The sequence below is a fragment of the Phyllostomus discolor genome, chromosome X (genome assembly GCF_004126475.2).
Source record: "Phyllostomus discolor isolate MPI-MPIP mPhyDis1 chromosome X, mPhyDis1.pri.v3, whole genome shotgun sequence".
Lineage (NCBI taxonomy): Eukaryota > Metazoa > Chordata > Mammalia > Chiroptera > Phyllostomidae > Phyllostomus > Phyllostomus discolor.
In genome coordinates, this window is record NC_050198.1 from 31,041,353 (window position 1) to 31,065,472 (window position 24,120).

General features: G+C 40.7%; 1 protein-coding gene across 7 annotated transcripts; it reads left to right on the plus strand.

Annotated features, from left to right (window-relative positions):
• Positions 1-1,003: 1,003 nt before the first annotated feature.
• RGN (regucalcin) lies at positions 1,004-22,449 on the plus strand. 7 transcript variants are annotated; one of them, XM_036016323.1, is made up of 7 exons: positions 1,016-1,235; positions 3,668-3,848; positions 5,958-6,140; positions 15,670-15,885; positions 20,717-20,848; positions 21,205-21,359; positions 22,026-22,449. In XM_036016323.1, the coding sequence occupies exons 2-7, from the start codon at positions 3,680-3,682 to the stop codon at positions 22,074-22,076; spliced, it is 906 nt and encodes a 301-aa protein (XP_035872216.1). In that variant the 5' UTR covers positions 1,016-1,235; positions 3,668-3,679; the 3' UTR covers positions 22,077-22,449. The 7 variants fall into 7 exon arrangements, with proteins under 7 accessions (XP_035872218.1, XP_035872219.1, XP_028379171.1 ...); XM_036016324.1 differs by having other exon boundaries at positions 3,671-3,848; XM_036016325.1 differs by lacking the exon at positions 21,205-21,359 and having other exon boundaries at positions 1,004-1,235.
• Positions 22,450-24,120: the final 1,671 nt, after the last annotated feature.

Here is a 24,120-nt window from a genome sequence, read left to right on the forward strand (position 1 = left end):
GTATTAGGGGGTTTCAGGTGAGTGCAGATGGCAAGGAATAGAACACTAGATGGACAGATATAAATAATGAGGAATATTGACCTTGGATTCAATACATTCAATAAAATGCACAAATCTCAAATGTACTACTGGATGATGTTTGAGAGGACATACACCTGTGCAACTCAAAGCTCCCATCAGGAATACAGAACAGCTCCATCATCCCAGAAAATTCCCTAAACTCCCCTTCACAGTTAATCCCTGGCTCCCATTCCCCAAGGGCAACTACCATTCTGTTTACATCCTTCTCTTACTTTTTAAAAAATGTTTTCAATTTGTGGGTTATTTAGAGGAAGTGTGGATGGTGAAATGGCAGGACCAGGACTACACTGAGGCTCTCCATTGGAGAATGGGAAACTGAGGGCCATTTAGGATAGTTTATTCTGCGTGATTTTTATTTTTTAAAAGACTTTATGTATTTATTTCCAGAGAGAGGGGATGGGAGGGAGAGAAACATCGATTGGTTGCCTCTCACATGCCCCTAAGTGGGGACCTGGCCCACAACCCAGGCATTTGCCCTGATTGGGAATCTAACCGGCGACCTTTTAGTTTGCAGGTGGGCGCTCAACCCACTGAAGCACACCAGCCAGGGGCTTTCTGCTTCATTTTTAAATCAAATCAAATCAAGCCTTTCCTCTTCTCCACCAGCCATCAGAGTCTTCTCCACTACGAAGAGAGGATTCGTTTAACTGTTTTGGTTTTTCCTTACTGATTGACCTGTTCGTTTGATCTGACCCTCCAGCCAATCTCTCTTAGACATTTTAACAACTTTTTGTCCCGGAAAGAAACTTCAGCTATCCGACTAAACTCCACAACTTAGGTTCACTCCGCCCTACTTCCCCGCCCTGACGGACGGCGTTGGGGCTTGCAGGTCCCACCCCTCTCCCCCGCCCCCGCCCCGCCAAACACCTCCCCCCAGTCGTGGTATCTCCGCCCAAGCCCAGGCCCCCTCCAGCTCCACTGCCTGACCTTTGAGCCACCTAGAAGTCACCATCCCGGCCTCCCTGCCCCCTCACTAGAGAAAACGGGTCAGGTGACACCCAAGCTAAACCTTCTCAGTCTGGTTTTCTGACCACAGAAGCGGGAAGGACACCGACTGCCTTCAGACTGCCTTCAACCTCCCAGGGCTTCGCTGTCACCTGAGGTCGGAGCGGAGCTACCAGAGAGCGCACACAGCGGCCCCTCGCCCGGTACAGGTACCCAGGGGTAGCAGGAGCCGCGTCCCCGCTCCCCACCCCCGCCCTACCCCACTACCCATTTTCAGTCACGACCCCCTCCTTGGGGCCAGGGGCAACAAAGAGCCCAGGCAGAAAGGGGACATTTGTCAGGACTTGCAGCATAAGTGAGTGTGAGGTTATTTATTTTTAAAGATTACTTACTTATTTTTAGACAGAGAAGAAGGAAAGGAAAAAGAGAGGGAGAGAAACATCACCGTGTGGTTGCCTCTCAGGGTCCCCTACTGGGGACCTAGCTCACAACCCAGGCATGTGCCCTGACTGGGAATCAAACCAGTGACATTTTGGTTGGCAGGCCCGTACTCAATCCACTGGGCCACAACAGCCAGAGCTGAGGGTAGGGTTAAAAGCTACTATTGTGAAAGCCCCCTGTCTGACTTGGGCTTTGTAGCATGAAGATCTTTACAGCCTGTGCCAATTTTTAACAGTACATGAAGATTGCAAATGCTGTGACACTGGCAACTGGCATCTGAGGCCAATTAGAGCTGTGTGTTTCTTATTTAAAAATGCTGTTTACTGAAGGAAATATTAAACCATAGATTATTTTCCTGCCCACACCCTCATTAATTTGCCTATCCATATGTGGGGCCACTTACTTCTTTTTTTTTTTCTTTTTTTTTTATTTCAATCATTGTTCAAGTACAGTTTTCTCCCCCCTACTCCCGTTCCAGCCCATCCACCCAACCCTCCCCCCTTCCCCCCATTACCCCCCACCCCTAGTTTTTGTCCATGTGTCCTCCAAATTTGTTCCTGTAATCCCTACCCATTCCCCCCTGAAATTCCCCCTTCTCTCCCCTCTGGCCACTGTGAGACTATCCCCTATTTCAGTGTCTTTGGTTATATTTTGCTAGTTTTTTGTTTTGTTTTGTTTTGTTGTTTAGATTCCTGTTAAAGGTGATATCATGTGGTATTTGTCTTTCACTGCCTGGCTTGTTTCACTTAGCATAATGCTTTCCAGCTCCATCCATGCTGTTGCAAAGGGTATGAGCTCCTTCTTTCTTTCTGCTGTATAGAATTCCATTGTGTAAATGTACCATAGTTTTTTGATCCATTCATTTACTGATGGGCATCTAGGTTGCTTCCAGCACCTAGCTATTGTAAATTGTGCTGCTATGAACATCGGGGTGCAAAGGTTCTTTTGTATGGGTGTTTTAGTGTTCTTAGGATAGAGTCCCAGCAATGGAATTGCTGGGTCAAAAGGCAGATCCATTTTTAGTTTTCTGAGGAAGTTCCAAACTGCTTTCCATAATGGTTGTACCAGTCTGCAGTCCCACCAACAGTGCACTAGGGACCCCCTTTCTCCACATCCTCTCCAACACTTGTTTACACTTACTTCTAATCAGATAGATACCAGGGAGAAGGATGAACACTTGGGAGATTTTTGTAAGCACCAGGGTAGCAGAGTTTGGGAAAGAGAAGGCTCTTGGAGTTGCCTGTTTTTTCCTCTCCCACATGGGTTTTTATGTAATGATTTTACTCTTTTGATAATTTTTCTTTTGCATCTTCCTATTTGTTGGTCAAGGTCTCTGGCCTAAAGTCCCAGCATAGAATGTTCTTGCCCACGGAGTACGAGACTTCTTGCCAAACTGGCACTGGAAGTGCCTTACTAGGCAGCAACAAATAGCTGAGGGTCTGTCAGTTCCTACAAGTGTGCCCAGATGATGTTCTATTTTCCATCCTTTCCATTGTCTGAATTTGAAAATGGATGTTAATTCCAGTTTAGTATATTATCACTGATAAACATATATTTTAAAATGCAGCTCAGAAAAGATGCAAAGTGGGAAGGTTCTGGCCTTTTAGCAGTTAAGGAAGTGAATCAACATCAACAGATGGGGAGGGTAGCAGAAGAAGGTGACCTGCAGACTCCCAGAGGAGCCACCAATCAGGGAGCTGTCCACCCCCTCAACCACCTTAGGGGCTAGGGTGTGTGCTTACATAAAGAGCAGCCTTGCTTCCTGCTCTGAGCAGCTGGCTCTCTGAGGGTCACCAGTGCCAAGGTGTGGATGTTGGAGTGTTTCTCTCTCTCTCTCTCTCTCTCTCTCTCTCTCTCTCTTGCTCTCTCACTCTCTCACTCTCTCTCTCTCCCTCTCTCGCTCTCTCGCTCTCTCGCTCTCGCTCTCGCTCTCGCTCTCTCTGTCTCTGATAGCTTGAAAAAAAGCCCTGGTAAGTTGATTGAAGATGTCTCATGCTGTCATCTATAACTCTGTTATTTTTCAGATACATCTCTCCCTGCCACATTGCATATTTTATTCTGATTTGGGGAAAATGTACTCAGCCTTTCCAGTTCTAATAAAAACAACTCAGTCTGTACTAAAAGCTTACCAGAAACTCAAGACAGATGTGCTAAATTTGCTCCATGAGATTACATTTCATTTTGTCTCTGTCACCTTCAGTAGATCTCCCCCATGACAATGTCTTCCATTAATATTGAGTGTGTCCTGCCTGAGAACTGCCGGTGTGGTGAGTCTCCAGTGTGGGAAGAAGCATCCAACTCTCTGCTCTTCGTAGATATTCCTGCCAAAAAGGTGTGCCGGTGGGATTCACTCAGCAAGCAAGTTCATCGAATGACCGTGGGTAAGAATGAAGGCCAGACTCAGATCCACCCAGCCAGCCATCTTTTCCCTTGGGAGGAGCAGTTACCTAGAGTGCCATTCCCCTGAGACCTTCTTGTTAAAGTGTGCTGAATATGCTTTAAAACTTCTGGATTGTCTTGCTGTCTGTGTCTTCCCACTTTAACCCAGGAGTAAATTCTGGGGGATCAATACTTCCCTCTTCCTCTGCGGGTGAGAAGCAGCATTCCCCATTTTGTTCTGACAATGAGGCACCGCAGGATCTTTCCTTAACACCTTCAGATAACAGCATTGAAAGCTGGAGACTGCTATCTACCTTGGGTCAAACCAACGGTTTCATTTAAAAAAAAATAACAGGTATATCCCTTTGTTGAATATCAAAAGAAGGGCTTTGGACTTATAAATCATCAACCAGGACTATGTATTCACTCTGCAAAGTAGGATTCACAACAGAATTTCCAGTGCCTTTGAGTGTGATTCTGCTTATAGCCATGTGATTTCCAGAAGAAGGGTGTATGACATTCTGTGGCCCAAGAGGATGGGCTTGATTGATTAGCCATAGAGGAAGAAGTTTCTTGTTTTCATTATTGTGTTCCCAAGAAGAGATACCAGACATTTATGTAGCATAAGGACACTCTCAACCCAGAACTGGGGACCTCAAACCTTTTTTTTAATGAGATGGAGTAGTTTGTTTGTTTGTTAATTCACTCATGAATATGTCTAAGGCTGGAGACAAAGTTACTGACTGCTGAGGTCAGAGTGAGGAGAGGGACCCATGCCTTTCCTAGTCTGTTTCCCAGCAGGCACACATTATCAGTATATTCTTACCCTAATCTGCAACCCCCTCCCTAAAGCATGGAAAAGGTTTGTGGTGTCAGCAGTAACTTAGAAAACTAACAGAAGCCTCATGCCTTGGCTAGTGTAGCTCAGTGGATTGAGGACCCACCTGGGAACCAAAGGGTCACTGGTTTGATTTCTAGTCGGGACACATGTCTGGATTGCAGGCCAGGTCCCTAGTTGTGGGTGTGCAAGAGGCAAGCACACATTGGTGTTTCTTTCCCTCTCTTTCTCCCTCTCTTCCCCCTCTCTAAAAATAAGTAAATAATTTTTTTAAAAAAAGAAGCCTCAAGCCACAGGCTGGGATCCCTAATGAGAATGTCACCTGCCTAATAGTGTCGTGCACATTCCCTGGGATCCTCAATGGCTCAAAATCTTCTGAACAGGGCTTTTAGGGAGCTGCTACCAGAGCACCTGAGGACCCAGCACCTTGCACTAAATAAGATTTGTTTCCCATGACTGCCCATCATGGTAATCAATCTCTCCACTTAAAAAAAGTTTCCTTATACACAGAAAAAGTATTAAACCCAGAAAACCTAAATTTACAAAATATAGTAATATAATGAAGACATGTGACTGTTTTATCACTGCATCTACATTTCTGTTTGTTACTTTTATCCTGCCTACTTCCAAAAAGGATTTGAGAAACAATTTTTAATTATAAAAATTTTAGTTAAATTTAATTACATTCCAATAAAATATTTTAATCAAATGAACTTTACTTGATTAATTACATTAAATAAATATTTACTTTAAATTATTTAATTTTTAATTAAATAGGGTCCCTTAAAAAAGAAAGTCCTCTATTGGAGAGAGAGAAGGCTGTCACAAAACCTTGTTGCTAGAACTAAACAGAGTTTGTCTCTGAATTTCCTGTAGGTCAGGCAAATTGAGCATCTCTTGTTCTGTGACAACTGCTCTGGTGCTACCTCGCCCCCCAACCCCCATTAGGAATCTCACCTCTGAACTTGATGTGGTGCCTGCCCCAAAGTGTGGTGGCTACTGTGTTTCAACTTCTCTGCTAGATTGGAAGCTTCCAATAGAGTTGGACTTCATTCACCTTTCTGTCCCTGCTGTCCAGGAACAGTGCATGGAGTTTATTGTCAACAAATACTCTTGGTTATGTAGCCTTCACTATTCAACAGAAGGAAGAGAGCACTCCAGTTGTCAAAAGAACTGCAATCCTCTTAGAGATGCCAGGTAGCAGGATAGTTTCAGCGTGCTCTTTGGCTCTGGGCTGCTTGCTACATCCTGACTGTTGCTTTTGCCTCTGCAGATGCCCCAGTCAGCTCTGTGGCTCTCCGCCAATTAGGAGGCTATGTCGCCACAATTGGAACAAAGTTCTGTGCTTTGAACTGGGAAGATCAGTCAGTCACTGTCTTGGCCACAGTAGAGAAAGACAAGAAAAACAATCGATTCAATGATGGGAAGGTGGATCCCGCTGGTAGATACTTCGCTGGTATGATTTATCTTCAGCACCTACTTACACTGAGCTTGGGAGAAAGTCTCACTGCTTTAGTGGTAAAAGTGTTGTATATAATTGATCTTGGGTTATTTTATTATTACTTGGGTAATTTGTATCACTTAAAAAAATCTCATGAGAAAAACTTCATAGATATTCCTTTCAGTTTATGTCTCTAACAGAGACTAAAATTTGTATGGTAGTTTGTGGTTTAAATAAGGGGGTTTTTGTGTGTTTCTTTTAAATAAATTTTAAACACAGAAGTATTGTTGATGTTTAAAATAGAAATAATTTCAAATTTACAGAAAAATTAGGATTCATACAAACACCTTGTGTACCCTTTATTTGAATTCACCTATTGTCAGGATTGTGTTCCATTTGTTCTTTCTACATATACAAATTTTTCTCCAGAATAATTTGAAAATAAGGTGCAGATATTATGTGCATTTACTAATAAAATATTTCAGTGTGAGTTTCCCAAGACAAATGACATATTCTTACATGACCACAGTACAGTTATCAACTTAAAGAAATTTAACATTGATACAGTATTTTACCTGACATGCTATCTGTATTTCAGTTGTTTTTTTTAACTTGAATTCATTTTTTTGTTTTTTTTTATTTAATTATTTTATTGTTGTTCAATTACAGTTGTCTGCATTTTCCCCCCACCACTCCACCTGACCCCAGCCAGTTTTGTTAATTGACAATTTCGTTAATTTTTAATGTCCTTTATGGCATTTTACCTTCCAGTACAGAATCCAGTCTAGGTTCATGTACTGCATTTAGTTGTCATGTCTCTTTAACCTGGAATAGAATATAGCCTTTGTTTTTTATGGCATTGCCATTTTTTTAAATTCTCATTCAAGGATATGTGTATTGATCTGAGAGAGAGAGAAACATTGATGTGAAAAATAATCACTGATGTGAGAAACATTAATCAGTTGCCTCACATACGCACCCTGACTGGTGATCAAACCCACAACCCAGGTATGTGCTCTGACTGGAACCTTTCAGTGTATGGGATAGTGCTCCAACCAAATGAGCCAACCAACCAGGGCTATATAGCATTGCCATTTTTTCCCAAAGGTTTATTTATTTATTTTTAGATAGAAGGGAAGAGAGGGAGAAAAACATCAATATGTAATCACCTCTCATGTGTCCCATTCTGGGGACCTGGCCTGCAACCCAGGCATGTGCCCTGACTGGAAATCAAACTAGGAATCCTTTGTTTCACAGGTCAGTGCTCAATCCACTGAGCTACACCAGCCAGGGCAGCATTGCCATTTTTAAAGAATACAGTCCCAACCCAACTCTCCCATTTTTTCAATACAACAGTCCTCATGTTCTTCGTGTTTTTATGTTTTTTTCTGATGTTTCCTTATGTTTGGATTGGTGCTATACATTCATGGTTAGAATACTGCATAGGTGATATTCTTCCCTTCTTGGGGTATCCATTCTGGATACCATCTGTCCCTAATTGCTAATGTTAGTTTTGATCACCCAATCAAAGTCTTCTCAAATTTCCCTACTGCACAGTTATTATCTCATTGCAATTTATAAACATTTTGTAGGATTTGTTATTTACTGCCATGTAACAAGTTACCTTGAAATATAATAGCTTAAAATAACAAACATTGATTACCTCACACCCTTTCTGAAGGTCAAGAATCTGGGTGGTTTTAGTTCAAGGTTATTTCATGAAATTGCAGTTGAGCTGTTGGTTGGGGCTTGAGTCTTGAGTCTCTTAAGGAACCTGGAGGATTTGCTTCCAAACTCATTCATGCAGGGGGTTGGTTTCTGTCCCTTACCAAGTGGGCCTTTTCATAAGGCTGCTTAGAACATGGCTTTTCCCAAAGCTGGTGATGAGAGAGTGAGGAGGGACAGAGGGACCAAGATGGAGACTAGTTTTATTATAACCAATGTTGAAAGTGGCATAGCATCATTTCTGCCATGTGCTGTAGGTCACACAGGCAATGGTGGAACTGTACAAGGGTATGAATACTGAGAGTCAGGGACCATTAGGGGCCATCTTGGTGCTGGCTACAAAATGGGGAAATACTTTATATCCAAGCAAATACCCCAGTCCTCATTAAAATTTCTCACTTAGGTTTTACGTTCTTTGATGATTCTCGCTTGAACCAATCCTTACTGTGATGGTTGAAGAATGGCTTATATGTAGCTTTAAATGAATTTCAACTACAGTTTGAACTTAAATAATACATTTCATAGCTATTTCCCATTTATCTCCCATCATAACAACCCTATAAATTAGCTGAAGTTGATTCTAAATCCCTACTGTTTTCACCTCCCCACACTGCCCTCTCCCATTATCCATCATGCTGTCCTGGCTCTGTTTGCTTTCAACATGGAAAGGTAGGTAAGATCTGAGAAGCTGGCTGTGGGTTGCTCCCCATCTTGCTAGTCCAGGACAGGGTTGACAGATTGAAGATGAAAATTTGTTGGAAGCCCTTCTGCCAGTAATTTCTGCAGAGTAAAGAAATATAATTGGATACTTCACCTCCTGTTGAAATAGATTTTCTCACTCCATTATGGCTAGAAGTTTACAATTCTGTGGTACTTTGTGAGACAAAATAAAGATGCCCTCAGAGGCCTGGGTTTTTATCCTGGGGCCCCCAGTTCTTAACCTGTGCCCTCAGGAGACCCCTTGAAATTGTAGGCATCATTATGAGATATATACTGGTTGTGTGCCTCTGCCAGAAACACCTGAGAACCTTTTTCTAGAGAGTTCATAGCTTTAAGCAGGTGCTGAGAGGTGTCTCTGGACCAGAAAAGGGTAGGGCCATCTGATAGTCTAGATGGAGTCTCAAGAGTACTCTGAGTACTGGGGTAGTACTCTGGAGATGTCACCACACCCAAAGTCTGACCTGTCTGTGCGCACTGCTGGTTATCAAGGGTAGGGCCATCTGATAGTCTAGATGGAGTACTCAAGAGTACTCTGAGTACTGGGGTAGTACTCTGGAGATGTCACCACACCCAAAGTCTGACCTGTCTGTGCGCACTGCTGGTTATCAATGTATAAACCAATGCCCCAGGTTGTTCCTTCCCACTAAGAAAGAGCTTCTGAGGCAGATAATGGGGAGGAATATTAATGAAACAAACCCAACCGCCCTATAGGAAAAAACTGCCATATGAGCATCCTTCTTTCCAGCAGGGATAATTTATCATGTCTTGCTTGCTATTCAGGCTTTCCAGTTTTAGTCCATTATCCTCTAACTCACTCTTCTTTCAGATGGAGCTTGGTAAAGTAAATGAGCTTTCCAGTTTCTTCCTTAGAGTCAAACTTTGCTCTGCACACTCGAGTCTACCTAAGTAAATATACCATGTGCACTTGAGAAGAATTTGTATTTTGCTGCTGTTGAGTGGAGTGTTCTATAAATGTCCTTAGATCCAGTTGGTTGATGCTGTTCAGTTCTTCTATTTCTTTCTTTTTGTGTCCATAATCTCACTTCTCTTTTTTTTCTTTTTTTTATCTCCCATTGCAACCCACCCACCCAGCCCTCCCCTCCTCCCTCCCATTTCTACCTGCCCCTAGTTTTTATCCATGTGTCCTTTATACTTCTTCCTGTAAACCCTTCCCCTTTTCCCCTGAAATTCCCTCTCCTCTCCTCTCTGAATACTGTCAGTCTGTTCTCTATTTCAGTTTCTTTGGTTATATTTTGCTTGTTTCTTTGTTTTGTTGTTTAGGTTCCTGTTAAAGGTGAGATCATATGGTATTTGTCTTTCACTGCCTGGCTTATTTCGCTTAGCATAATGCTTTCCAGTTGCATCCATGCTGTTGCAAAGGGTAGGAGCTCCTTCTTTCTTTCTGCTGCATAGAATTCCATTGTGTAAATGTACCATAGTTTTTTGATCCACTCATTTACTGATGGGCATCCAGGTTGCTTCCAACACTTGGCTATTGTAAATTGTGCTGCTATGAACATTGGGGTGCATAGGTTTTTTTGGATTGGTGTTTCAGGGTTCTTAGGATATAATCCTAGCAGTGGAATTGCTGGGTCAAAAGGCAGATCCATTTTTAGTTTTCTGAGAAAATTCCATACTGTTTTCCATAGTGATTGTACCAGTCTGCAATCCCACCAACAGTGCACTAGGGTACCCTTTTCTCCATAACCTCTCCAATACTTGTTCTTCTATTTCTTTGCTGATTCTCTACTTGTATATATTACTGAGAGAGGGATGCTGACATCAACTAGTATTGTGGATTTGTCTATTTCTCCTTTCAGTTCTAACTTTTGCATTGTGTATTACAAGCTGTGTTGTTAAGCACAAACATTCAGAATTACTATCCCTCCCTAGTGAATTTTCAGTGTGTAGTAGTCCAGTTTACCTCTGGTAATTTTCTTGGCTGTAAATATACTTTGTGTGATATTAATATAACATTTCTGATATTAACATAGCCTTTCTACTTTTCTCTTGATTGATATTTGCATGGTATATATATTTTTAAATATATTTTATTGATTATGCTATTACAGTTGTTCCATTTTCCCTCCTTCACGCCCCTCCACCCTGCACACCCCCTCCCACCCCCCCACCCCCGCCTTTAGTTCATATCCATAGGTCGTACATATAAGTTCTTTGGCTTCTACATTTCCTACACTTTTCTTACCCTCTCCCTGACTATTTTCTACCTACCACTTATGCTACTTGTTCTCTGTACCTTTTCTCCCTTTCTCCCCCTCCAACTCCCCTGTTGATAACCCTCCATGTGATCTCCATTTCTGTGTTTCTGTCCCTGTTCTAGTTGTTTGCTTAGTTTCTTTTGTTTTTCTTTTCAGCGTGGATGTTAATGATTGTGAGTTTGCTGTCATTTTACTATTCATACTTTTATCTTATTTTTCTTAGATAAATCCCTTTAACATTTCATTTAATAAGGGCTTGGTGATGATGAACTCCTTTAACTTGACTTTATCTGGGAAGCACTTTATCTGTCCTCCCATTCTAAGTGAAAGCTTTGCTGGATAGAGTAATCTTGGATGGAGGTCCTTGCCTTTCATGGCTTGGAATATTTCTTTCCAGCCCCTTCTTGCCTGTAAGGTTTCTTCTGAGAAATCAGCTGATAGTCTTATGGGAACTCCTTTGTAGATAACTTGCCTCCTTTTCTCTTGCTGCTTCTAGGATTCTCTCCTTAATTTTAATCTTGGGTAATATAATTATGATGTGCCTTGGTGTGTTCCTCCTTGGGTCCAACTTCTTTGGGACTCTCTGAGCTTCCTTAACTTCCTGGAAGTCTATTTCCTTTGCCAGATTGGGGAAGTCCTCCTTTATTATTTGTTCAAATAACTTTTCTACTTGTTGCTCTTCCTCTTCTCCTTCTGGTACCCCTTTAATTCAAATGTTGTGATGTTTCAAGATGTCCTGGAGGTTCCTAAGCCTCCCCTCATTCTTTTTGAATTCTTGTTTCTTCATTCTTTTCTGGTTGGATGTTTCTTTCTTCCTTCTGGTGCACTCCATTGATTTGAGTCCCAGTTTCCTTCCCATCACTATTGGTTACCTGTACATTTTCCTTTATTTTACTTAGCATAGCCTTCGTTTTTTTCATCTAATTTGTGACCAAATTCAACCAATTCTGTGAGCATCTTGATCACTAGTGTTTTGAACTGTGCATCTGATAGGTTGACTATCTCTTTATCGCTTAGTTGTATTTTTCCTGGAATTTTGATCTGTTCTTTCATTTGGGTATTTTTTTTTTTTGGTCTTGATGCACCTGTTATGTAGTAAGGTGTGGACCCTTAAGTGTTCACCAGGGCGGGGCAACCCACATGGCTGGGTTGTGATGCTGTATGTGTGGGAGGGGTCTGAGAGGGACCAGTGGTGCTTGCTCGCTCTCTGCTGGTTTTCAGTCACTTCCCCCACTACCTACAAGCAAATTGGGCCCCTCTGGTGCTGATTCCCAGGTGGGTGGATTTGTATACATTCTAGGACACTGTGGGTCTCTCCAACAAATTCTCCTGTGAGGCTGGGAGTCTCTCCCTGCTGCCTAAACCCCCACAGGTGTCTTCAGTCAGAGGTTTGAGGCTTTATTTCCCCACGCTGGGGCTCTGGGTTGCGCAGTCCTTCCTGCTTCCCAGTTGTTTCTCCCAGTTTATCTGCGTGGTAATGTGGGACTGTCCAGTCCGCAATCCGCCACCTCACCAGGTCCACCCGCTGCTGCCTTTCTGGCCAGCTGCAGCCTTGCACACCCCACTCCACAATCGGCCGCCTCACTGGGTCTGCCAGCCACCGCCTTGCCACGAGTCCTTTCCACCCGGCTGCCTGTCTCTGCCCCTCCTACTCGCCTGGATGAATGTGTCTTCTTTAACTCCTTGGTTGTCAGACTTTCATACAGTTCAATTTTCTGTCATTTCTGGTTGTTTTTTGTTTTTAAATTGTTGTTGTACTTCTTTTGGTTGTGCAAGGAGGCACAATGTGTCTGCCTATGCCTCCATCTTGGCCGGAAATCTTGGTATATATTTTTCCATCCTTTTACCTTTAAGCTACCTATATTATTATATTTAAAGTGAGTTTCTCATAGACAATATAGTTGAAGTTTTTAAAACATTCCTTCTGGCCCTGGCCAGGTGGCTCAGTTGATTAGAGCATCGTCCTGTGCGCCAAAAGTTTACAGGTTCGATCCCCAGTCAGAGCATGTACAGTATGCAACTGATCAATGTTTCTTTTTCCCTTCCTCTCTCTCTAAAATCAATAACCATATACTCAGGTGAGAATTAAGTTTTTTTTTAATTCCTTCTCACAGTCTCTATTTTAATTGGTGTATTTATATTATTTACATTTAATGTAATTATTGATATGCTTTGACTTAGATCTCCCATTTTATTATTTGTTTTCTTTCACTCTGTATTTTTTGTTCCTCTGTTTCCCCTTTCCTTCCTTCTTTTGGGTTATTTGAACACTTTTTAGAATCAATTTTCATTTATTTATTGTAATTTTTCACTATATCTCTTTGTATAGTTTTTTTAAGGATTGCTGGAGGGGTTGCAAAATATATAGTTAACTTTTCAGTCTCTCTAGAACCAATATTTTACCACTTCAGTTGGTAATCACCTCTTTATGATATATTTGTCTTTATATACATACACTGAAAATCCCATCAGAATATGTAATTTTTGCCAAAAGTGTACTTTTCACTTTTACAATGAGAAAATTTTAAAGAATTAAAGATAAAAATAGTCTTTTCTACTTACTCATATGTTTACTGTTTCTATTGCTCTTCTTTCATCTCTTATGTTCCATGCTTCCTTTTGGTATTTCCCTTCTGTCTGAAGAACTTCCTTTAGCAATTCTTTTAAAGCAGGTCTACTGGCTATGAATTCTCTCAGTTGTACTTTATATAAGGATGTCTTTATTTCACCTTCATTATTGAAGGATATTTTCACTGAATATAGAATTTTAGGTTGACACTTTTTTTTCAGCAAATTAAAAATGTGTCACTTCCTTCTGACCTCCATATTTTCTCATGAAAACTTGTCATTGAAATCATTATACCTCTATATTTTATTATGTCATTTTTCTTTCATTGATCTCAAGGATTTCCATTTTAGTTTTCAGAAATTTGATTATGATGTATATGGGTATAGGTTTCTTTGGATATATCCTGTTTTGGGTTTGCTCAGCTTTTTGGAGCTATAGTTTTTTGCTTTTCAACAAACTTGAGGAATTTTGAGCCATTATTTCTTCAAATATTTTTTGGCCCTCTGTTCTTTCTCCTCTTCTTTAGGAATCCAGTGGCATATATGTTAACCCTTTGTTGTTGTCCCACAAGTCTCTAAAGTTCTGTTCATTTTTTTTCAGTCTTTATTAACTCTTTTCTTCAGATTGGACAATTTCTATTGTTCTACCATCAGATACACTGATTCTTTCCTTTGTCTTCTTTTTTCTGATATTGGGTCCATTCAGTGAGATTTTTTAGTTCATTTATTTTATTTTTCAGTTCTAAAATTTTCATTTGATTAGTCTTTATATCTTTTATTTCTTTGGTGATATTTTCTATTTTGAGTGTTGTTTCAAGACTGTTTACAAATTGCTGATAAGAGATGCTTTAGTCTTTGTCAAATAATTCTAACATCTGTACCATTTTGTTTTCTGCATCTGTTGCTTGTTTTCTATATGAGTTGAGATTTTCATGCTTCTTTGTGTTGCCAAGTAATTTTGGATGGTATCCTGGACATTTTTACTATTATATTATGAGACCTTGAGTCTTGTTTAAATACTATGGAGAATTTTTGTGTATTTAGTTTAGCAAGCAATCTGTATGCTTAGGTTCAGACCACAAGTCCCAACCTGCTTTCTGTTAGATGCCGTTAGGATTTGTCCCACATGCATACCACTCAGTGGTCAGTCTGAGATGTAGAAGGAATTCTACCCACAGCACCACTCTCAGTCCTTGGTATGCTAATTAGAATCAGACCCATGCATGTACAAATAGAAGATGAGTCCAGGAGATCACAGACAGTTCTGTGGGGTTGCATTCCTGTGCAGCATCCATCTTCGCTATCTCCAGGTACTTTCCAGTTTGCCTGAGTTCTCCTTTTATTCCTCCAACCAGAAACCACCCATCCCTATGATTGTGCTGCCTCCAAGACCAAGTGGCAGGAGGACAGAGAGAGACAGAATATAAAAGAAGCCCTGTTTGGTTCTGCCCTTTTGGAACTGTAGCTTCACCAAATGAAGAAGAATGTCCCCTTCCCTCAGACTTTTGATTCCTATAGTTTCCTGTTGCTGGACACTCTGCTGTTGCTACCCCTTGCTGCAGAATTGCCTCACGACCAATGTGTGACAGAATGGAGAAAAGGGAGTAGAAAATTACCAGGGGATTTCTCCTGCTCTCTCTGAACCTCAGGAATTTCCTTTTCTGCTCCTTGAACCAGATCTAGAGGGTTTCTCTTGGATCTCTGTCTGTGTGCACCACAGTATTCACTTGCAGTTTTCAGGCTGTACTGAGTTCAACCTGGGACATACTGGAGGATACAATGGAGAACTCACCACCAACTAGGTGGCAGTTCAATTTCTGGTGTTCTTTCCTGAGCTTCCTAATATTTGCTTTTCAAAGTTCTCAAACAGCTATACCATACATTTTGTCCAGGTTGTATAGTTGTGTAGTTGTGCTCAATGGAAGAAAATGAAGTAGGAGCACGTGTACTCCTTATTTAGAACTAGAATGTGTGTAGTTTTGATTTGCATTATAAGCGAGGTAGTTGTCATTTTTAAAAAAAATATAGGACCTGGGGGGCTGGGTAAGTTAGGGGGTGGAGGGATTGAGCAAAAGAAAAAGGACTCATGGACATAGACAGCAGTGTGGTGATCGCTGGGGGGGAATGACGTATAAGGGGACTAAATGGTAATGGAAAAATACAATAAAGATTATTTTTTTAAAAATAGGACCCTGATTGGGGTTGTATAAATTCCTTACTTTAATCATGGGAAGAAACTCTGGTGAGAAAAGGTGTTATTGCCATGGGCAAGATGCTGTGGGGCTGAGCTCAGTGGTCTTTGATTTCTGTAGGCACCATGGCTGAAGAAACAGCCCCGGCAGTTCTAGAACGGCACCAAGGGTCCCTGTACTCCCTCTTTCCTGACCACCATGTGGAAAAGTACTTTGACCAGGTGGACATCTCCAATGGTTTGGATTGGTCCCTGGACCACAAAATCTTCTATTACATTGACAGCCTGTCCTACTCAGTGGATGCCTTTGACTATGACCTGCAAACAGGAAAGATCTGTATGTATTTTTTCATCATTTTTCTTAATACTGCTCATTAGTAAGCTGCCTGTTTCTCCACTCGTGTGAGAAGGTCAAATTTGTCAAACAGAGCTTTCCAGTGTTATTATCCCAGTATGGTAATGATTACAGAGACTTGACTATGATGCCAGTCAAGCCATGGCTCTTAACACAGCTAAATGTGGCCACAGTTGGCATAATATGGATAGAACTTTAATCCTCTTTCTTGCCACCATCACTAGAAAGAGGCTCACTATAAATATATCCTGTTCTACCAGGAGGTGCCTAAAGGCAAATAATATACAGTAGAATGAGATAGAGGAACAGAAGTTTAGAATTTGGGGTTGATATTTCTTATTTTCACTTTAGTTAACTATAGGCAAGTGCTCAGAGACAAATTAACAATTTTTAAAATGGAAAAGTAAAAAAAAAGTAGTTACAGATTATTCAAGTCCGTCAATGGGCTCTAAATGACCCATAGTTGGAAACTGCAAGGGAAGGAATCATTGAGAAGAATTTAAGAAGGGAGTACTTGAAATTGTTTCATGAAAGGTGCCAAACCACAAGAGCAAAACCAATAATTAAATGACTTGAAAAATATCACAAGATTCTCGTGTAGATTTAATCACAGATAAAACATTCCAGAACAGCTGTTTTGCTTTGAAATATGTAGTGTTCTTGATTCAGAACCATCAGAAATCAAGTTGAATGGAAGTCTGATGACTACAGAGCTAAAGAAATCACATCCATCCAGACCAGTAGGAGAGTGTGGAGAGGTCGAATGGGCTAGTCCCACATCCACTTCTGGTGGATAAAAATTTGGGAGGGATACCTTGGGGGCAAGGAGTCCCAGTCCCACACCAGGCCTCCCAGCCCAGGATTCCAGAGCCAGGAATATAAGTCCCCATATCTTCTGGCTGCAAAGACCAAAAGGGCTTGAGTTGGTGGAAGAAACTTCTATAGCCCCAAGCAGTTCTTCTTGAACAACCCACACATGAACTTGCTTAGACACACACCCTCTGAGCTCCAGAACCAGGGTAGCAGCTTGAAAGGCACTAGTGGAATATAGGGAGAATCTGAAATGTTTGGCATCAAGGCAAGAGCTGGGGGCCAGCTTTTTCCTACACAGAAAGTCAGGCAGGGCCACATAGCTGGTAGGCAGGTGCCATTATAAGATTCCATCAACCTGGCTAACACTGTTTGTCCCAACCTAGAGATACCCTGAGACACCATCCCACCCAAGTTACAGCTGGTAACAGTGACTTTTCCATATGAATGGCCAGTCCTGGCTCATACTTCACAGCTTCCTAAATCCTTTCAAACAAGCAACAGCCAGCCTCAGTGAGCCCCCGGCCCCTGTACCTCTTGCTAAGTGGTCCCAGGTACAACACTAAAAGCAGTCAGCCTAGGTTTGCAGCCTAGCTTCACCTGAGAATATCCAAGCTGAGCACAAGTAGTGGCCCTCTCAGATTTCTCTCTACCTCAGGCAGTGGGACCCTGGGCAAAACATGAGGTGGGAGGCTGACCTTGGCCTGCACCACCTGGGAAACCCCAGAGCCTGCATAACCAGTGAACAACTACATTGGAGTACCACTACCCTGCCCCTACACAGCTAATCCTACAAAGAGAGCATAGGTTGATGGTCAGTGGTCACAGCCAATCCTTACAGCTGACTGGCATGGGTAAATCCCTCCCATTGACCTGCCTACAGCAACCAAGGCTCAACTATAGGAGGAGGGTATACTCAGACCACATGGTGGGAGTACCTCAAGTATCCAGCTTGGGTGATAGGGGAGGCTGTGCCACTGGACCCTACAGGACACCTACTACATTGGGTCATGCTACTAAGACACAGAGTCAAAGAAGCTCTACCTAACACATAGAAACAAACACAGGGAGGCTGCCAAAATGAGGAGACAAAGAAACATGACCCAAATGAGAGAACAAACAAAAACTCCAGAAGAGTTAAATGAAATGAAAATAAGCAATCTATCATACAAAGAGTTCAAAACACTGGTTATAAGGATGCTTAAGGTACTTAACGAGGACCTCAGCAGCATAAAGAAGACCCAGTCAGAAACAAAGGATACACTAATTGAAATAAAGAGCAATTTACAGGCAAACAAACCAGAAAATCTGCTGTTCATGCTGCCTGTCACCTACTGGACCCAATAAGCAGTTATAGGGATTGAATCTTTTTTAAAAGATTTTATTTATTTATTTTTAGAAAGAGAAAAAGCAAAACATCAGTGTGCGAGAGATACATCCATCAGTTGCTTCCCACACACTGCCAACTGAGGACCCAGCCCGCAACCCAGGCATGTGACCTGACTGGGCATCAAACCAGCAACCCCCTGGTTCACAGGCCCCCACTCAGTCCACTGAGCCACACCAGCCAGGGCTGAATCTGTATGGGCACTTTATTCAGATGGTCAGCAATCTGAGAGGATGGCAGGGACCCTAACAAACCATCTTAATTCCATTTTTAAATGGCTCTTTTATAAGGAGGACAAAGTATAGGTGAGGGGTTTAGAATTCAGGGAAAAGTTAATTAGATTAAAAAACCTGCAGCATTCTCATTCTGGGCAGTAATCTTTAGCTGTGTCCTGGGTAATGGTCATCTCACTCTGGAGCACAATGGCCCAGATACTATCTTGAATTGCTTGCAGCTTTCCTGAGGCACAAAGGTGGAACTGCTTATGATCTCCTGGAGTCAGGGTGGGTCATACCTTCAGTTCCTGGAACAATAGCTTTTACTTGCATTGATTACTAAGCTTATTAGCTACTACTTAAACTAAAATTTTCCAATTTTTGAGTCCCCCATCAACAACAGTTAAAAGGATGAAGCCAAGAATCAAATCAATGATTTGGAACATAAGGAAGCAAAAAACAACCCATCAGAACAAGAAAAAAGAACCCAAAATAATGAAGATAATGTAAGCAGCCTTTGGGACAACTTCAGGTAGCCCAATGCTTGCATCATAGGACTGCCAGAAAGAAAAGAGAAAGAGCAAGAAATTGGAAATCTATTTGAAAAAAATAAGGAAATTCAACTTCCCTAATTTGGTGAAGGAAATAGACATGCAAGTCCAGGAAGCACAGAGAGTCCCAAACAAGATGGATGCAAAGAGGCCCACTCCAAGACACGTCATAATTAAAATGCCAAAGGTTAAATATAAAGAGAGAATCTTAAAAGCACCAAGAGAAGAGAAGTTAGTTACCTACAAAGGAGTTCTCATAAGACTGGCAGCTGATTTCTCAAAAGAAACTTTGCAGGCCAGAAGGGATTGGCAAGAAATATTCAGTCATGAAAAGCAGGGAACTACAGCCAAGATTGCTCTACCCAGCAAAGCTATCATTTAGAATGGAAGGGCGGATAAAGAGCTTCTCAGACATGAAAAAACTAAAGGAGTTCATCATCACCAAACCATTATAATATGAAATGCTAAAGGGCCTCATTTAAGAAAAAGGTCAAAACTATGAACAATAAAGTGGCAAAAATACATATCTATCAACAATTGAATTTAAAAATCAAACTAAGCAAACAAGAAGAACAGAAACAGAGTCATGGATATGGAGAACATTCTGATGATTGTCAAATGAGAGGGGTGTGGGGGAGAATGGGAGAAGTTAGTGGATTAAGAAGAACAAATAGGTAGTTACAGAATAGCCATGGGGATGTGAAGTACAGTATAGTAAATGGAGTAGCCAAAGAACTTATATGCTTGACCTATGGACATGAACAATGGTGTGGGGATTGCCTGAGGGTCCTGAGTGAAGGGGGTGGGGAGGTGGAAACATTTGGACAACTGTAATCACATAATCAATAGAATATAATTTTTAAAAAGAAATAAGCAGTACTCTTTTTTATTACTGTTTTACTTATACATGGTTTTAACATGTTTAAACACCCCAATTTTATTACTGTAATGACCTGCATTTTGTAATGTAAAGCTCTTCTGGATTTTGATGTTTGTTTTGTGTATACTATGATTCACCCTTTAAGATCACTTAGTTGGTTTCAGAACACTTCTCCTTTCAAAAAGAAACACTTCCAATATTTAGTTTTGATAAGGTGATTATGGAGCATTCAGTTGGGTAGAAACAGAACTCATAAAATAGCAGAGGTCTAATTGCAGATTGAAGTATATTTGAGGCAGGCATGCAGGGCTTCAGTTCAGGTCAGCATCAAAAAGATCCATTGGTATTTTATTAAAAATTCTGCTTCTTTTTTTCTCTCCTCCTCTGAAAGCTCAGACAGGCATGTCTGTACCCAAACTAAAGGGAATGAATCCACCCCAAATCATGTGGTAAAAATCCTTTGTTGAGGGATGCCCATTCACATTTCTGGACATTGTTTAGAGTTAGGAATCCTTCTCAATCATCCTGCCTGCTGTGCCCATACACCAGACTTTGGATAAGCAGAAGTGATCAGTATTTATAATCAACTTGATTACTCTTTGTTTGATGCTCAGTATTGAGTGACCTATTGTTTTGGAGCATGTGAGTGTATTTAAAGATTTTCTTTATTTTTAGAGAGAGGGGAAGGGAGGGAGAAAGAGAGGGCAAGAAACATCAATGTGAGAGAGAAACATCGATCTGTTGCCTCTCATATGTGCCCTGACCAGGGACCTAACCCACAACGCAGGCATGTGTCCTGACTAGGAATCAGACCAGAATGACACCCTACCAACGCAGCCACCACGCCGGTCGGAGCCACGCCAGTCGGGGCTGTTTTTCATTTTCTCCCCTCCCCTCCCCTCCCCTCCCCTCCCCTCCCCTCCCCTCCCCTCCCCTCCCCTCCCTTCCCTTCTTTACTTTTTAACCATAGCCAACCGCAGAAGTGTTTACAAGCTGGAGAAAGAAGAACAAATCCCAGATGGAATGTGTATCGATGCTGAGGGGAAGCTCTGGGTGGCCTGTTACAATGGAGGAAGAGTGATTCACTTAGATCCTCAGACAGGTAAGCCCACAGCATAATGGGAAATCACTGTCATGTCTAGAAAACACCAGACACTAGGGACTGCAGAAACTTCATTACTAATAAAGTTAGACAGCAATACATTCAAAGGCTTCAACTGTATAATTTTAGAAATAAAGGCCAAAGATTTAGGCCCAAATTTATAGTCAGAACTCCTTCTCCTGTGCATATAAGTCATTTTGCTCAAAAATAAATAAATTATCAGGGAAGGTAGGTTAAATACAAGACTTCCACCATCTTCTTTAAGCTTCTCTATTGCTCTGCAAGGGGTCCTGAAAGCTTTCGCAGGTTGGAAATTTGCTAGCACTAGACTTTAAATAAAATATTTGGTGATCTAGGGAAAAGACTCCAAACTGTGATGCTGCCTGTTGATAAAACAACCTCATGCTGCTTTGGAGGGAAGTTTTACTCTGAAATGTATGTGACCTGTGCCCGGGATGGAATGGATCCTGAGGATCTTTTACAGCAACCTAAAGCTGGTGGAATTTTCAAGGTGATCTGGCTACTTCTTTTAAGGGTGAAGCGGGAGATCCTTGGATAAGCAATTGAGTGATCAGTGCTTTTTCATACTTCCAAAACACAATTCCATTTAGCATTGTAATTTTATCATGCTAGATTTAAAAACATTTTAGATTTTCTAGACTGAAAATTATCTGAAGTTCAGGACAATATTTTTAGACTCCTTTGTACAGTTATTAAAAATATTTTTTACTTCAGTAGTGTTTGCTGAAATTCTATGAATCAGTAGAACTGTCTTGGAAAACCAGTATTTGAGACATATTTATAAGATTAGGTGATTATTTTAATGTCACAGGAATATTACTGGGTTTTTTTAACTTTCTGCAATGAACCAAACGCCTATAAAAATTATAGACCTTTTGAGCTGAAAAGAAACGTAGAAATCATTTTATTCAAATCCCTTTTTCAACAGCTGGGAAGATAATAGAAATAAATTCAGTTTTAAATCCAAGTTAGTTGTAAATGATTATTACCTGTGTGAACAATTAAATCATAATTACCTAATCAAGTAATTCCTTTGTATGATAGGAAATAAAACAAGAATAATAGGTGGCTAAATATATAATATAAATCATGAAAATGCTTTTGAATAATACTTGTAAATTACTTTTTATCATGGTTTCCTCTCTTTTTTTAACAGATAACTGGCCTGGGGGTCAAAGGAATTCCTCCCAATCCTTATGTAGGATAAGTGACAGACTTTTCCTACTGGAGGAAACTTTGAAGACAACTAAAAAATTCTGGAGCTGAAATTTCAATCTAGTTACCAAAAAATGAGGCAATGATATAACAGAATTAAATTTGTATTTTCTATTTTTAAAATGTAGATATTTTTAACAAGGGGTGGCAGGTGGATTTGATAACATACTATAAGGCATTCTGCAAATATACTACATAACTGTCAAGAATTGTTCTACTGTCAGCCAGCCTCTTGACTCTGAAAATTGCTGGTGGACAGGGGGAGAGGGAAGAGACTGTATCTGTTCTGTATCTTGCATTCCATACTTACTATACCTAAACCTTCAAACAAACTAATAAATAATAATCTGGTAAAGTCATTATAATTATGTTCCTTGTTATTTTCATCATAATTGTAAAATGTGCTGCAATGGTAACCTACATTCATATTAATCTTCCTATATATTTTTTCTGAATGTTGAATTTTTATTGCATTTTTCCATTACCATTTAGTCCCCTTATACCCACTCCCCCCCTGCAATCACCACACTGTTGTCCATATCTATAAGTCCTTTTTCCTTTTTGTTCGATCTCTCTACCCACTAATCCCCCTCCCTCCTTAACTGTCATATCCTACTCTGTATCCAAGACTCTGTATTTTGCTTGTTAATTCAGTTTGTTCATTAGATTCCAAATATAAGTGAAATCATATGGTATTTGTCTTTCTCTGACTGGCTTGTTTCATTTAGCATGATGTTCTCCAGGTTCATCCACACTGTCACAGAGGGTGAAATTTTCTTCTTTTTTATGGCCAAGTAGTATTCCATTGTGTAAATGTCCCATAGTTGTTTTATCCACTCATCTACTGATGGACACTTAGGCTGCTTCCATATCTTGGCAATTGTAAATAATGCTGCAATGAACATAGGGATGCTTATGTTCTTTCGAGTTAGTGTTTCGTTTTGTTTTGTTTTGTTTTTTAAGATTTTATTTATTTATTTTTACAGAGGGAAGGGAGGGATAAAGAGAGAGAGAGAGAGAAGCATCAATGTGCAGTTGCTGGGGGCTGTGGCCTGCAACCCAGGCATGTGCCCTGACTGGGAATCGAACCTGCGATGCTTTGGTTCACAGTCCGCGCTCAATCCACTGAGCTACGCCAGCCAGGGTGGTTTCTTAGGATATATTCCCAGAAGTGGGATCGCTGGGTTAAAGCACATCCATTTTTAATTTTTTGAGGTATCTCCATACAGCTTTCCACAGTGGCTACACCAATCTGCATTCCCACCAACAGTGGAATCCTCATCCTCACCAGCACTTGTTTGTTGATTTATTGATGATAGCCATTCTGATAGGTATGAGATGGTATCTCATTGTGGTCTTAATTTGCATTTCTCTGGTGATTAGTAACATTGAGCATCTTTTCATATGTCTATTGGCCATCTGTATGTGCTCTTTGGAGAAGTGTCTATTCAGTTCCTTTGCCAATTTTTTCATTGGGTTGGTTTTTTTTGGTTTTGAGTTGGTGTTGAGTTTGTAAGTTCTTTATAAATTTTGGATATTAACCCCTTATCAGATATATCAATGAATATGTTCTCCCATTCTGTGGATTGTCTTTTTACTTTGTTGATGTTTCCCTTTGCTGCGCAAAAATTTTTCAGTTTCATGTAGTCCCATTTGTTTATTTTTTTCTTTTGTTTCTCTTGCCTGGGAAAATATATCTGATAAAATATTTCTACAAGAAATGTCTGAGATTTTGCTGACTATGTTTTCTTCTAGGATTTTAATAGTTGGGATATAACATTTAAGTCTTTAATCCATTTTAAATTTATTATTGTGTGTACATGAGAGGTAGTCTAGTTTCATTTTTCTGTACATATCTGTCCAATTTTCCCAACACCATTTATTGAATAAGCTATCTTTAGACCATTGTACAAATATGTGCTTGCTTCCTCTGTTGAATATTAATTGACTATGAAGTTGTGGGTTTATTTCTGAGCTTGCTATTCTGTTCCACTGATATATATGTTTGTTTTTATGCCAGTACCATGTTGTTTGGA

Bases quoted from the DNA above. Each gene is read 5' to 3' on its own strand.
- RGN (XM_036016323.1), top strand. From the start codon at position 3,680: ATGACAATGTCTTCCATTAATATTGAGTGTGTCCTGCCTGAGAACTGC. The intron at 6,141-15,669 runs GTATGATTTATC...TGATTTCTGTAG, and splicing joins CGCTGGTAGATACTTCGCTG to GCACCATGGCTGAAGAAACA. The intron at 20,849-21,204 runs GTAAGCCCACAG...TTGGTGATCTAG, and splicing joins TCACTTAGATCCTCAGACAG to GGAAAAGACTCCAAACTGTG.